Here is a 16,727-nt window from a genome sequence, read left to right as displayed (position 1 = left end):
AGCTGTGGAACATGTCGGAGATCATCGTCAAGAAGTTCAGGCTTCACAACTCAGGCTTTTGGAATTGTTCTTCCCAAAGCTTGGGTAGATGTTCTCCAGGTGTCATGTTCATATTTGGTAACTTAATGGAAGACTCTACCAGGGCTACATTTTAAAATTCACAGCTGAGACAATAATTTGTAGAGAAGTAGAAATAAAACACAAGCAATCAAAAAAAGCAAGATCATACACTGGAGCAAAAAAATTGTCTCGACAATTCGAAACAATTTACTGAGAAGATAGTATCATACAGCTATGATCAGGCACAAAAATATAATCAGGGAATTGAAGAGGCAGCAGCGCGTACGAGCAGATCAAATTCGGGCCAACTAAATACTGCGATAAATGGCATTGTCAATTTTGGATGAGCGCCAGTCGGGACTCGGTCTGGAAGGACCTTAGTTGGCAAATACTCTGGCGAAGGCTCTGCCAACTCTCACACATCATGTCCTTTTGCATTTGTTTTTCTTCCACACACAACTGGAGCTCTTGTGAAGCTGCGACTGCGTCGATATGAAGTATCCATCCATTTATTTTCCATCCTGCTTGTCCTAATTTTCGTTGTTGGTCACTTGAGACTGTCCCCAGATTTCAGGATGATTTAAGTTGAATGTTCGAACATTGAATCAGAATGCTTATGTTGAGCACTGAGCTAGAACCGGATAGCAAGCCAGAACATCTATGAATTCTCAAATTTCCACAAATTGACGACAGATTCTTTTGAAGCCCAACAGAAAATTCTGGCTGCCGTTTATGGAGTCATTGGATTTGATAGAGGACAGAAAGATGGTGACGTATCCTGATTTAGTGCCAAAGAGACAAATGGGAATACGGTGACTCACTTCACCTGTACTTTTAATAAAGTTGTCAAGGTCGACATTTTCTGGTAAGAAAAATCAGCAAAGCTGTCAAATGTAAGGAAGAGCTGCTGAGTCACGGCTTCTTCTCTAGGGTCAGGTCGTCGCTTGACCCTCAGCTCTGTGGTCGGTCCTCGCAGGCCGCGACACTCCTTTTGGGGGGGTCCATCTGCTGAATATTCCTTGTTCCCGTTCGAGTAGTTCAACCTCAGGAACGGCGGTGAGACGGCAATCGAGCAGGTCTGTTTTTCAGCTTTGCTAACCCTTCTGGTTTACAAGTCTTTGCAGCTTTTTGCGGTCTAAACGAGGAATTTTCGATTGCTTCTCTGTGGGAACACCGTGTACGGTGAAAAATAAGAGCAGCAAGTATTTGTGGAAGTAAATGTGAAAATGGATGTCAATCTCAGGTAGGCTTTAGATCATGGAGAACGTGCTTTAGCAACTCGAAATTCCCGTCAGGATCTGAATGTGAATGCTTGGAGAACCATCCATCTCTTCCTTAATGTGAATCACAATGAAATAAATGGAGGACTTTGAAAAAAATATGCCAGAGTGGATATGACCAAAATATGGATATAGGGTTAGGGTTAGGGTTAGACTTTCACAAGAAATCGTCATTTGTCCCTTCCATGTACGTTTTAACCCCGCAAATACACACGGCGAGCAAAAGTCACGAAATAACCGGAAAATAAATCACGAGTGTTTTCTTATGCTAACAGTCAAGCGGCCTGCAGGAAAAGCAGACAACACCGTGCTATATCTCTGAAATTAGGCCAGTGTTTTGATATGCCCATGCGCTGCCCTGCGCCGACTGCTTGCATTAATATGGATCGCGAGCTGTGATAGTAGAACATGAATGAAAGCGAAGCCTTGCTTTTCCCGCAGGCCTCGGGATAAGGGAGACAGAATCCATCTGGAAGATAACATTACGCAGAAACTCACACAAGTTTGTACCCCCACAAGCTTACATGGGCCTATGCATTTCAATGAGCTCCTCCATCTGCATGCGGATGTGTCAGCGAACGCGTGTGTGGCAAATGTTCATGTCGAAGCAACCAAATGTGTCACAACAGCAGGTAAACCTTTCAAACCACCGCAATTATTTTATTCTTTCACTTATCTGTAGCTGTCTGTTTTCCTTTGTTGCGCCGGCCTTGGGACGTTATTACGGTATTATTCGCTTCAAGGGACACTTTTTCCGCACTAAGGCGCACTGGATTATAAGGCGCACCTTCAATGAATGGCCCATTTTAAAACTCTAAAGATTTGTTTTTTTTCTATTTCAAAAACAACAATTTAGAATCTTTTTGAATGACATTATTTCAAACAGTTCCACATAAAAGGTTAAAATCAACTACCGTATTTTCCGCACTATAAGGCGCACCGGATTATAAGGTGCACCTTCAATGAATGACCCATTTTAAAACTTTGTCCATATATAAGATATATACATTTGGCCCGCGGGCCGGACTTTGGACTCTGCTGTAGTGGCTCAATATTGCTCCATATATAAGGCGCACCTGATTATAAGGCAGCTTTTTAGAAAATTGGAGGTTTTTAGGTGCGCCTTATAGTGCGGAGAATACGGTACTTTGACAAATGTGGAAACGTGGCGTGTTGAATGTCATTTTGTTTATTTGGAGACTGGATATTTGCATTTCATTGTATAGTTTTTATACATTTATCTTGGAGGTTTTTTTTTGGGCCTTCTTTACAAAATGTGTATTTTATACACAAATCCATATGGGTCGACCATAGCCAGTAAGTGCTTACACTTTTCATCCAATCCAGTTCTCTGTTGGGGACATATCTGGACATGTCGCTAAGTGCTAAGACATGTTCTTCCTTCATGTAACACTCGGCGTGAGCCACGAAAACCAAACAACTGTCACACTGCCTACCTGCCATTGCCCACGCGTCAGCTGCTTCTCAAGAGAAGTACGCGTCCTCCTTGTGCCAAATTGAGAAGATAATCTCGTATTCCAGCTTGTCAAATTAACTGAATAAAAATAAGGACGGCGGCCGCTCCGGCTGATTCCACGGCGCCATTAGATCTGGTCTCATGACGTTAAATATTCATTCCAATCATTTAAGTTGATCGGCTGACGAGACAAGCAGCCACTTGGCTAATTGAGTCACTCCGACAACTCGGCCGCATATTAAAAACATATTGTCGTCTCTCGTCACCTTCTGCTGCTTAGTGAATGTTGTTTTTGGAGCTGCTTTATTGGATTAGCGGAATTAACCTTGAGTAGATGTCGTATGAGCGAGTGGCTGGCATTTTGCATTGCGTGTGAATTATAACAACGTTAATGAATAGTTCATTTTTCCAACGTGGCAAATGTGGTCATTAAACATGGAAGTTGTAAATGTGTCTCTCCCAATACAGCCTAACACTCTTTTCCCGACCAAATTACAATCTGGTATTCATCAGGCGGAATCCGTTCCTATTTGATCAGTCCAATCACATTTAAAGCCACTACTCGGATGACTCCAATTATTTTGTCAAACTGACAGCCGCTCTCACGCTTGGAAGCGCTGCTGCACACGGGGGTGAAACTCTTCCCCGGAATACTAAAGGAAAAAAAAAAAAAAAACACCTGAACGCTTTGTATGCCTTCATGAGGCAAATAAGGGAACAAGCTTTTCCAATAGCTCGTACGGTCATAGGCAAGCATTTGCATTTATGCATAGACCCGTCTGTTTTTATAAACATATGCGATTTGATAGACTTACAGTATGTCTGTTTAAAAATGCATATATTCCTTGCCACACACACACACAGACTCACACTGCTTTAAAAACTAATATGCACTTTGACGCCGGGCTGACCCGATAACTCGAAGCAACGCAGCCTTCAGAATGATAATGAGGTAATAACGGGAAATATGCATGTATGTATGAGGGCTTTATATTCAAATTGCGCAGTTGCCTTGATTGGATAAATAGTGTAAGCTCTGAAGTTGAACAAATTTGGGTCGTACCATTCCAACCAGGGAAGGGGGTCCTTGAATATGCCCACCTGGGAGGGGGGGTTTGGATGCGTGGGGGCTCCTGTGACCACAAGGACCATACGAAATTAAAGTGTAATTGCTCAGCCACTACAGTAGGTGGCAGTAGTGCTCTCATGTATCTATTTATTCTTTGCTTTAAGTTGACTATATGTTTGCGGTTGATAGGAATGCAGTTATCGAGAGTTGAACTTGTATGTTTTTTGTGTGGTCAAAAACATTTACAATGTGTTTTAATAGTTTTAAATATGTTTTAAGCATAGTTAAAAAAACGTAGTCTCTCTATAGCGCATATTTTGACCTGTGGTTTGGAACCTATTCCAAAAATATTAATGGTTAAATTCAATTTTGTCCAAAATATAAACTGATTATATCCAATAGACTTGTGTAGTTCCAAATCCAACCCCCCGCCCTCTTTCACGAACCATTGATGGCATTGTGTTCACCCTCCGAAGATCCACTACCTTCCCTTGAACTTTGACGTACCTCCCAATGGAACAAACAGGAGAAGAGCCTGGAGGTGATTTATAACGGGGAGGGGGCTGGGGGCGGAGTCGGGGCATACAAATCAAGTCAATGGCGGACTTTGGTGAGAGTGACAAACGACGTAACACGTCATGCGTCTTAATACTCCGTCTCCTTATGTCTTCTCGAAGCGGGATTCGGACTGTGTGGCCCTTATAAATCCAGTTGTAAGCCCACCATGTCACGGTCAATGAGAGCCGGAGACACACGGCAGCCGTCACTGTCTGCTCCCATAAAGGTGCCGGCTTTTACATCCTGCTACTATTAATTGCTTCGGAAGAAGCCCTCAAATCCTGCCAGGTGTTTAATTGACTATGACGAGTAACGGGTGCTGCTTGCGCCGTCTTCGTCTTCTGCCATTTGACCGTCATGGCTGGACAGCCCAGGCTCACACTATGGCGTGTGAATAAGCACATTCTTGATTTGTCAAGAATGTGGATGCTTCAAATGGAATTTTTCACGTGTTGCATCGTTTCAAGGTTTTGCTATCTTTCTTCCGCAAGGCAAGTGGTTTGTTGTTGGATTTTAAAACATACCTAGCTCAAAAGTACAAAAGAACCTGAAGAAAAAAGGTGAAAGATTCCTGGAAGCAATAGTTTACTTTCTATTGATTTCATTAGCGCTTGTGAATGCCTCTGACATCGCAGACTGATTACATGCTGTGAATGTGATTTGTTCTTTGGCTTGAAACAACAAACCAAAATGGGGAAAGAAATCCTCAAGTAAAAGAGGCTTAAAAGCCCCAAACAAGCACCGTAGTTTCCGCACTATAAGGCGCAGCGGATTATAAGGCGCACCTTGAATGAATGGCCCATTTTAAAACTTTGTCCATATATAAGGCGCACCGGATTATAAGGCGCACCTTCAATGAATGACCCATTTTAAAACTTTGTCCATATATAAGACATATACACTTTGGACATGCCTGCTGGAGTGGCTTAATATTGGTCCATATATAAGGCGCACCTGATTATAAGGCGCACTGTCGGCTTTTGAGAAAATTGGAGGTTTTTAGGTGCGCCTTATAGTGCGGAAAATACGGTATTCCGTAGGAAGACTTATTAGGCGCCTGTTCTAAGACCACCATTAAATCAGCATTAGCGTGATAAAAGGCTGCTAATGATCGTATTTGATCATATTTTCATATGATGAGACATTTTGGGAGTTGTGGTGGATTCTCAGGCAAAAGCAGGTAAACAAAACCTACTTGCGCTTCATAAGCATGAACTTTTGAATACCATATACTTACACTGCTAATGTTGTGTACAAGTGGAATTTATGAAAGCAGTACTAAGAATGGGAGTCAGTGATATTGTCTCGTGCTTCTGCAAAGGTTTAAAGTTTTGAGTGACAACCACGATTGGCATTTGTGTAAATGATTGCCATGTAAAATGCCAATCACTGCACGATCAGTCACTAAAAATTACTCGGCCAGTGATTCATTTTTGGATTTGTGTTAAAAGGTCATTAAAATGAATTACCTGAAAAACTAGGGTACAACGGGGACGGCAATTTAATTGGGAGTTCACCGTAGTGTCTTCTGTGATACCAATGATGTTTTTGTGCGTTTAAGCATGCCTATGTATGGCAAACATATTTCTACATCTGTTGTTGCAGCTGCTGCTGATAAGACATTAAGAGCTATGATCTCACGAGTCACCGCTTGCACCTCGATACGTATCTTACGTCGTCACTCAAGACGATAACAAGGTCCTGGCCTCTTCACGGAAAGACACACACATGGCTACTCTCCAGCATGTGGCATTTTCACCCTATTTGGCCGTGTTGCGCCTGCTTTGCCTCCTAGATTTATGGATGCCTGGAATTCCTCTGTAAGAACCCGATGGAAGCATCCTCTTCGTGTAAATCCTCCAAAATGTCATAAATGAAAATTTGTGTTATGGTTTAAACCATAGGTGTCAAACTCAAGGCCCGGGGGCCAGATATGGCCCGCCACATCATTTTATGTGGCCCGCGAAGACAAATTCATGTCATTACTAGAATTGCAAATTGTCTTCACTTTTAATTTTTTTTTTTTTAAATATTTGACCAGTTTTTACTCATCTGATTTGAAAACCAGTTATTTGTTTTGCAGCTTTTACTGTATATAACATGAGGTGCTCATACATTTATTTATCATAATGGCCCTCCGAAAGAATCTATGTCGACAATGCGGCCCACGGAAAAAATGAGTTTGACACCCCTGGTTTAAACTATTAACTCATTGACTGCCATTGACGGATAAAAATGGCAAAGAGCTATTGTAACTAGGTTGCCGGTATATTGGGTAATATAGGTAATTATGGACATTTGTAATTATGGACATTTGTTGGGGGGAAGGGGGCTCTATTACTCGCAGGCGGGGTGTTACTTTCAGTAGGAGTGCTTCAAAGGTATTTATGTCAGTCAGGGTTGCTTACTGATAATACCTACGGGCATTCGCCAACACAATCAACAGTGCATCATCAGTCAATTGTAGCCCATCAATCAGTAGCTAATACATCAATTGAAAGTCTGCCTATAGCTTAAATGCCAGTTGACATTCATTTGTTCAATAGTGTGTAGAAGGAGTACATTAGTAAGCATTATCTCTATGGGAAGTGTCTTCGGAGAGGACTACATCAATCTTTGTCATTTGGCAATGTGCCTCTTTTTATTTGAAAAGTATTTCTGTCATATAATGTCAATAGTAGTATGCCTGCTTTAAATACAGTATGTCGGATATCTTTAAATTGTGGGTCAATACTTGACATTGTCAGAAAGGGCATGCAAAGTCAGTAGACAGTATGTCAATAGGCTCTTTGTCAGATGGCACTTGAGGAGTGTGTCAGTAGATATTTCTACGTCTATTGGAAGTAGATCAGTAAGTTCCACTCGAGTGATCACTGTCTCGGTAGGAATTATATCGGAGCAGCTAGCTACCTTAGCTCTAAGGTCAGATCAGATGTACTTGAAGCCATTTTCATACTGATCATCATTGAATATCATCATTCAGTCGGAAGACTGAAGCACTGTAGGTGTTACATTAGTGAATTAAAGTGGAAACTATCATCAGCCATATTGTATGTACATTTGTTTGTCAGAATATCCACTGGTTTTTCATAAATAGGCCGTATGTTAGCTGTTGGTATGTATGTCTGTCAGTAGATGACGTTACATCTGCTGGCAGTACGGCCATTTCGTACAATCATCGTCAGTTGTCGGATACACTCAGAAGTCATCGGCCGCGGCTGATGCCTCAATAGATGTTCCCGATATTTATCGGTCATGTTCCGCAAGGTGTTTTTGAAGCGGTGCCACGAGCGAAGGGATAAATGGAGGTTTCGGGTTCCCCTCCCGGCACAATATTTACAAGGTACGATAAATCGAACCGGAGGATATTGTTCGGCTGCAGCCATTCATTATTGATGATGGCGTTCAGGCCAGACGTTTATGAGCTGGGCTGCGAGGGTGTGTAATTCACCCGCTTGGTGTGGTGGGTGGGGCGTCAGGAGAGAGGAGCCGCCAGATAAACAAGTGGAGGATTGACGACTTGAGAGTGAAACGGAAAAAAGGCAATGGGCGGGTTGAAGGGGGACGAAAAACGGAATGACGTGAGCTCAAAGGGAATTGTGTATCAATTCCTCCACCTATTCCGTCTGGCCTGTTTCTCGGGCTATCATGTTTCCTTTACCAATCAATAATTTACAGCTGCCACTATGGAGCAATGAGCCCCCCGGCGCAGAATGACAGATGAAGATGACAGTGAGCGTTCGCCAAAAACGGGAAGGGTGCCAGGAGTGATGGAAAAATAAACAATGCACATTGTCGTAATTACAGGTGTTAAATGTCACCAACATGTAATGGGGACATATTATGGGAAGGTTATTTTTGTTTGTTGGGTCTATTAGGTGCTTGCCCACCTCACCCATCAAGTCTGAAATTATGCAAAGTGTGCCTGGGAGAAAACTGTTCACATTTTGACAGACTCATTTTAATATTTTTTTTTTCTTGTCCAGAGGTTAAAAGTTGTGAAGCCCCTTTGGAATATTGTGATAGTAAGTTATATAAATAAACTTGACTTAATAGACATCTAGATCATCTTTTAAAGTGTGCATGGTTTTGGAATGTTGATCCTGGCAAGCAAAAGAAAAACATCAATTCAGATTTGTGAGGTAGACCACTTTAGTTCCGTGCCGCTCATCTTAATCATTTTAAATAAACATCATAAAGGCCTTGCGTAAAAATTCATTTCATTCGCCGAAGCAAAGAAACCCTCAACCGTAAATCCACGAATGGGAAAAAGTTTTTCTCTGACAGATAATTGAATTATGGCGCAAAAATGTCTCCCAATTTTCCCTCCTGTCAGAGAACTAATTAGAGAGATGGCGGGCTGAGAGAGCGTCAGCATCAAAGTGGAGGCGGCCTGCTCCATTCTTCTTATTTTTGGTGGTGTTGTTTTACCTAAGCTGCTTTTACTCCTCCGAGTCCACGGCGACTGCCGCCATTGCCTAAGATAAGAACGCAAACCGAATTGAAGATCACGTGTGTGTGTGTGTCTTGATTCTTCAAGAAACTGCACAAAATTGTGTATCAGTGTGTGTTGTTGTTGACACGTCCACCTACACTTGTAATCCTCTCGGCGTTGGTGACCTTGACAAGCTATCGATTGCGGACGCGGGTGAAGGAAAAGGACACAAAAGGAGTGAAAGCAAGATTTCTGAGATGTTTCTTTGTTTTCGCCCCTCACAGCGCGAGAAGACGACGACTTCTTGAGCCTCAGCGAGCTGCCCGAGACGTTCCCGTCCGACCCGCCCGAACCGTTGCCGCACTTTCTGTTTGAACCCGACGAGGGCTACATCGTCAAGAACAAGCCCGTTAATCTGTACTGCAAGGCCACGCCCGCCACGCAGATCTACTTCAAGTGCAACAGCGAGTGGGTCCACCAGAAGGATCACACGGTGGAAGAACGTGTGGATGAGAACTCAGGTGAGGAATCTTCCATACGTAGCATGAAAATCAAGGATCTACATTTACATCTAATATTTGTATTTGTTCCATTACTTTGTATCATTATATTTATTAGAATTTCTCTTGCCATGCGGATGAGTATGTTCAATCAGATTTCGTCCAATCAGATTTTCGTTTCCATCTGTTGCCATGGCAGAATTAATATTCGATATAACTATATTAGCAAAAGGACCGTTTCTTTGTCAGATTTAGAATTTGTCATTTTCGTCTCTCTTCATTCTCAACCATTCTTTCATTGGTAGGTAGTAGTAAAACTTGTAATCTAGAAGCATCCATCCTGGTCTGGAATCAGATATGGTCGTGTCATCTTATGTCATCTTCCTTCAACCGGGAAGTAGCCAGTTAGCTAACATTCATTTAGCTAACTAATATACTCCATGTTTGTTCACTTTTGTGTGACTTTGCCATAAGAGACAACACAATTTTGTCCCTCATCCCAAATTTAAATGATATTTTACTTTCCTGTTTTGTGTCATCCTCCGTGAACTAGCAACTAGCCTGCTAACAAACTTTTATTGGTTTATTTTCACAATTTGGCTGTTGTCCCCATTCCAGAATCCAAAAAAAAATGGTTCAGTCCTGTGATCTTACATAATCTCCCGTGCTGGACAAAGCTCTGCTGTTGCTGCTGTGTGGTTTCACAGCAGAACCTGCTGGTGCTTTGTGCATCATTTAGTGTCCCGGTTGTGTTTGTGGGTTAACCAAGCCAAGACAGGAAGTGAGCCCAGCTTGATGTTTCCACTGATTCAGCTGTCAGTCGCACTCACAGCGGCAAAGACACACACACACACACAGAACGGCGAGAAAGAATGTTCTTCTTGGTGTTTTGAGTCCTCTTGTGTCACATGATGATTTAAAAGGAGACAAAAGTATGTGCTTTGGTAGACACCGTTAAGCTGTAGATCATCGTCGCTCAAGTCTTTGTCCAATGGGCTTCATGCCTGTCTTTCCCTCCCTCCATTTCTTTTATAGTCTTCACAAATATGTGTGAATTTGTGTGACCCTCCCATCAGAGATTGTATTGAGGAGAACAACAAGGGAGCCAGATAAATATTTGGAGAAATGAGACGATCAGTACGTGACGGATAACGACGAGGAATTCTAAATTCTTACAACTACCTGTTTTGTAAAAAGCTATAAAAATATCAACCGGGGGTTCTCGGAACGACACAGACTGTAAAACGATCACTTCTCTCGCAGTGTTAATCAAAACTGAACATTATCTCTTTAAAGGCAGATTTTTTTTTTGGGATCTCTTGAGATTTGTGTGTCTCTTCGTTTGCAAAATCTTAATTGCCCATCTTATTATGCGCACCCAATTGAGATGTGTCCAAAAAAGGAATCATAATAATAGCTGGATGACAGCCAGCATGCTGCATAATCATCGCTGCAGTCTTTTGTGTTGTTTTTTTTTTTTTTTTCTCCGAAACCTCCGCCGCCTCTTCCTCATCTTTCAGCATTCATTCCAAGCATCGTCATGCACCTGCTCGTCATTTATTATTCACCCCGTCAGACTCTCGTCGGATAACCCGTGGATACGGCTTAGCAGCTGAGGCTGCCACGTGTAGACGATGAATCTAGATATAATTTGATCAAAAGTTGGATTAAATAAGCATCAAGCAACGGTTGATGCTATGTTAATAAAAAAGTGGATTAATCGCGCGCTCGGCTGGGCAGCGCTCGGGGGTTGCTTAAGCTCCTCTGGTACATCCTGATCATCTAACGACTCTCTTCTGTTTTTTTTTTCTTTATCCTCGCATTGGATTTTATTTTAGTATGTAATATTTTTTGTTTGTCACTTGACACATCATTAGGTACACCATCCACAATGTAAAAGTCCGATTTTACAAAGAAAAAAAAAGATCGTGGCTAACTACATATACACAATTAAGTTTCTTTTTTTAGATGTTGTTAGATTCAGCAGGTCTATTTAATTTTGTGTTCGATAAGAATTTGAAAGCCCAAAGTGAAAGTTTTGTATAGGTATGCAAAATTTGACTTCACCGGGTTGCTGCTGAAACATAATCGACAGGTCGGCGAGTCGATGACTTCAATTGCATGAATTCCCCGTGACCACCGAAGCCCCAACGGCTATGCTTGTTTTCTCCTTTTCTTCCCACTCATCTCCTTATCATGTTTTCCTCCTCATCCCACATTTCTTCCCATTGGTTGCAACGGAAGTCTTTTGATGATCCGTGCATCTGCTGCCTCTCCGCTGCCAAAACCAGCAAGCGTGCTAATTCCACGAGAGGCCGGAATTCTTCGATTACGAGCCTCGGCATATTTAAAATGCTTTTTATTCCGATTTTTTTTTTTTTTTACCAATTGTATTCATGGGATGCGATGGTTCATGGAGGTTGAAGGTGGTGAGCCGCCTTGGTGCTGTCGTCTTGCCGGGCAACGGCGGCTAACTAAAGCCGCTGTTGCGTATGGCGGGCCAGCTGGTCACTTCCTGTCCCTCAGCAACAGCCGGCGTAAGACCTCCAACTGGAGAGGCAACCCGTTTTCCTCCAGATGGATTTTGAATATTATCATCCAACATGTTGGATGAAAACGTGCATATGTCTACGCTTAAATACACACGTACTGTCCGTGTTTGCCTTCAATTTTGATTTTAATAAGTAAAGGATCATGCTGATTGGAGATTATTTCATTACGTTTTTGCATTGTGGCAAATAAAGATGTATTTTTCATAATTGCCATTTAATAGTTTTGGATTTCCTTCCTTCAAAAAGTCTTGAGGTGCTTTCCTTTTTTCATAATTGCCATTAAATGGCTTTGGATTTCCTTCCTTCAAAAAGTTGCTTTCTAAGATAGATTTTTAAATTGCCTTCGAGAAAAAGAAGATTTCCATTCACTCCATTTATGGATTATACATTATTCATTGGTTTTCAAGGAAACTTCTTTGATATTCTAAAACAAGAATCTCCTTCATCACACGGGCAAAGCACCATCTCCATGACCTCGCTATATCTCCATTAGCATGGAGTGGACTAATGACATAAGGTGCGCTTTCATACTTACTTTGTCTCCATTAGTCACTGTGTGAATGATTAGCTTTGACCCGCATGTTCTCATTCACACACTCGCACACAAACACACAAATGCCTTAAGTATTGGCTGGGGTGATTTGTGACCTCCTTTCCTCCTTTGCTGCCATCACACTTATTGATTTCTTCTCATCTTTACCTTCTCTCTCGCTCTCTTCCTGTCAATGTTACTCTTCTTCTCTGCGCTTCCTCTTCCCCCCATCACTCCCACTTGACTACTTTCTTGCATCTTTTAGCCCCCCCCCCCCCTTATCTCTTACCATCATATTATTAACAACCTTCACGATTTACAGCGCCATTACTGTATGTTACAATAAGGGCGTGTTTAGATGTTCGTGTTCTGGAATGTCCTGCTTTGCTGCTACACTAACACACAAACAAATATGTGTGTGTATGTATATTCAAACATGGCCTGGAAGGAACGGTATTGATTGATCAGTGTCGGAGTGGAAGAGCAACATGGCGACAAGCACGCATGGACGCTCACACAGACGCACACGGTGGGAGTGTTCACTTGGATACGGTCCGTTGACTTGCTCCCAAGTGGGTTCCTCACTCAGACATAAATGTCACGATGTCTCTTTTGGTGTTGTCGTCGTCTTGTCTTTGTTTTTTTTGTTTTTTTATATTTACCGCTTGTCCTCATAAGGGGTCACGGGTTGCTTCGGCCGAGAGGTGGGGAGTGCCGTGCACATATAGAAAAACGAGTCGTGCTACCTCACGATAATTTGAAGCAATCAGTTGACGTTATACGCTATGCATGGTGTAAAATGCGGGCGAAAAGCAACGCCAAGAAAATATAAACTCCACACAGGAAGGCCCCCGGAGCCCGGATTAAAACGCATGACCTCTGAGCTGTGAGGCAGATGAGCGAACCAGACGGCCATCGTGCCACCTTGATTTATTTTCTTTAGCACGTTGACATTAGACTTTCTTTACGTGATGTGATTTTTTTTTTAATAAAACTGGACATTTTTAATAAAAATGTATTTGTAATTATAAATAAATTAATAAATACATAAATAAAAATTAAATAAAAAAATAGATAGATAGATGAATAAATAAATAAATAAATAAATGCATAAATAAAAATTAAATAAAAAAATAGATAGATGAATAAATAAATAAATAAATAAATAAATAAATAAATAAATAAATAAATAAATAAATAAATCAAACCAAGGATGTGAAGGCTAAAGCATTAACTTTGGAAATTGTTTCCGCCATTTGATTAACAGCTGAAAAGCGCATCAGTGGTTCTGGCTGTTATTCCTGTGAGTAAATCAATACAAAGAAAGCCATCGCGATCACTTCATCAGTAGAATAAAGTCACCTGGAGATGAACAAATGGGAGTTGTTTAGACGAAAGTGGTGTGTTTTCTTTTTCTTCCTTCTCTCTGCTGGGGTTAACTTTTGCATTGTCTCCCTCTGCGACACTGACAAACTACTTGGAACAAACATTGAGATATTTTTTCCCCGGAGCCGCCTTTGTTTCTTTTTGCCCCCCAAAGACGCGTCTATTTGACCTGTCACTTTTTGAACGTGCCAAGTGCTTTATATCCTCAGCTTTCCTTAAAGTCTTTTCAAGAGCACCGAGCTTTAAAACTCTTCCTTATCACTTCCGTCCTTAACATAACGACTTCCATTCGACTCGACTCTGTCTAACATCTCTTTTTTTTTTTTTGCCGTAGGTGTTTGATAGCTTTACCGCTCTCGCACGCTCTATCAGAAACGAAGTGCTGTCAGTACTTACTCACCCCGTTTATTCAACTTTAACGTCTTCTATTTTAAGTTTTGGGGACGATTCTCTCGACTCTTTTGAATGCATGTCGGCATCAGCATCCATCGTCGTTCTATCTTAAAGTAGAAATGCAATTTTGTTCACATTTTGAAACGACTCCCAGGAGTCTCGCTGAAAGCTACTTGACATTATCCTGTCAAAATATACCAAGGATAAGAAATTATAGCACACTTAACAACACTTGTCACACTCGGTGGCAGGTCTGTCACCTGCAAACGCCGCGTACAGCTTTTGTTAGCATGAAGCATTGCTGAAAACTGACTGCAACTACTTAGAAAGAAAAAAAATAATCTGGAGACTGTTTTTGTGTCGGAAAAGTGACTCCTGGAGACTCACTCCAAAGCCAGAAATGGCCGTCCATGCTTGTCCAGACTGCAACCGAATGCAAAGCCATGGATAGATGGATGGAAACTTTAATGCTAGATTTAAGAATATTTTCCACATTCTTGACACTCCGAATACTCCGAAATTGTGCATATTTGTATTAGCCTAACGATGCTAACCTTGAGAGATTTGTGTCAACAAAGGATGCGATGTTTGATATTGGCTTTGGAAAATACTGATCAACATTTTTGACAAATTTCTGACGTTACAGCGCGAATCAGCGAATCATGATTTTAGCAGAGTAATCGTTCATTTGTATTCTTGCTCTATTCTTTTCTAATTTTGTTAATTATTAGCTGCAGATAGCTAGTTAGATAGTCTTGTAGCTATTTCTAGTATTTGGGGAAATTTTTTTATTTGTTTCTTGATTCTTTTCTAGTCTTGTTAATCATTAGCTGCAGATAGCTAGTCTTGTCGCTATTTCCAGTATTTCGGGGGGAACAAAATGCCCCACACTTTGGCATTTCCGCCGCATAATGAACAAATAAGTCCGGGTAGTGTTTGGCTTCCTACCTGTCATTTTTTTCTCTTGTGCACTCATGCTGCGTTTTCTGGCTCAGTGCAACTTCTTTCCTTGTTTTCACCGCGGTACTCCCCGAGTCTCCGGCTGCTTCTAATTGCCTCTTTAGCTGGCATTTCCGTCGCCGCCTTTGCTCCCTCGCTGTGTCCCTCGTCTGCAGTTTTAGCCGATGAAGCTGGAGCAATCTTCCTTGTTAGCCTGCTAGCGGGAGTTCTCTCATTGTCAGTTTTCACTGCCGCTACTCCTTGGCCTTCCGTACTCTCATTAACTCTTGTTGTGTACCTTTCCAGCACTTTCTACAATATTGACAACCATTAAAGCGGTACACTGACTTTTTTTTCTTTTTAAGTTCTCAAGTGACCTTGGTTGTAGAGATTTACTGACATTTTTTTTACATTGATTTAACATTGTGTTGTAACGTCTTTTTCCCGCCGTCCCTCGACTGGTAACTCTGTCTTCGAACTTTATTTTTGTTCTGGCCGAAACTTCCTAAGAGTCCTCGGCGAGAAGTCTCCAGTGAGATGGCTGGCATTGGTGTTTGTAACACCCCTGAACCCGAAATAAACCGACAAGATCTCTCAAATGGAAAATTTTTGTCCACCCACACGTCCAAGTCCTGGCGTACTTTTCCCTTAAAAGCCATTTTTTCGATCCTTTGGGTTTAACATTTCATTTGGCCTCTTGCACCTCTTAATCTTTCTTTCTAGTCTGTGTGCTTAACTATTCACTTCCTCCTCTGCCTCCTTATAATTCTTTTATTCCTGAAACATTTACTGAGCGTCTCAACAGTCCCATTTGATCCCGTTGAAGGATGTACGGTATATCTCTAGTCCGTCATTATCCCTCGCTGGTCTTCAGTTCGTCTTTCCCTTAAACAGAGTACTGCTTCAAAAATCCTACATAAAAATATTCATTGAATTTACTAATCTGTTAGTATTTGTATGTAGCATATTTTATGTAATTATATATAATTTTATAATATATTTGTAAATATTTGCTGGTTCAGATGTTTTGACAATTTAATTTTAAAACTTAAATGTTGCAATATGTCCAAAGATTAAAGATACAATTTTAGTAATTTTGCAATATAAATTTTTATAATGTTTTGAAATATTACATGTTATTATAATCACATATTTTCAATATAGCAATACTGCAAATGTATGAGGCTAATTGTTTTGTTGACCAACTTTTTTTGTATAAATGCAATATGCAACCTGAACAAATGTGGAGATTCTGTGGCCATATAGTTCTATTTTAATTTTAATAACAAACTTATTGAAATATAATGGTGCCGTTTGCTGTGCTTTTGCAGGTCTGGTTGTGAGAGAAGCCAGCATCGAAATAACCCGGCAGCAAGTGGAGGAGCTGTTTGGCCCGGAAGATTACTGGTGTCAGTGCGTGGCGTGGAGCTCCGCGGGAACCACCAAAAGTCGCAAGGCGCATGTACGCATTGCTTGTGAGTACAGCACAAATTCCTTCTGAAAACTATTATTATTATTTTAAAATATAAAATGCCACTTTCCACGC

The 16,727-nt window shown here is 41.3% G+C and overlaps 1 protein-coding gene across 5 annotated transcripts in view; it reads left to right on the top strand.

Annotated features, from left to right (window-relative positions):
* The window catches only part of LOC125994407 (netrin receptor UNC5C), a 143,840-nt gene that overhangs the window by 83,293 nt on the left and 43,820 nt on the right, over nt 1-16,727 (top strand). For all 5 annotated transcript variants that reach the window (XM_049763742.2, XM_068650296.1, XM_049763745.2 and 2 more), the window contains 2 exons: nt 9,164-9,400; nt 16,513-16,656. In XM_049763742.2, coding sequence (XP_049619699.1) covers nt 9,164-9,400; nt 16,513-16,656 — 381 coding nt within the window. The remainder of the gene's footprint in view (nt 1-9,163; nt 9,401-16,512; nt 16,657-16,727) is intronic.

This window comes from Syngnathus scovelli, chromosome 3 (genome assembly GCF_024217435.2).
Source record: "Syngnathus scovelli strain Florida chromosome 3, RoL_Ssco_1.2, whole genome shotgun sequence".
Lineage (NCBI taxonomy): Eukaryota > Metazoa > Chordata > Actinopteri > Syngnathiformes > Syngnathidae > Syngnathus > Syngnathus scovelli.
This window is presented reverse-complemented; position numbering and strand designations above follow the sequence as displayed.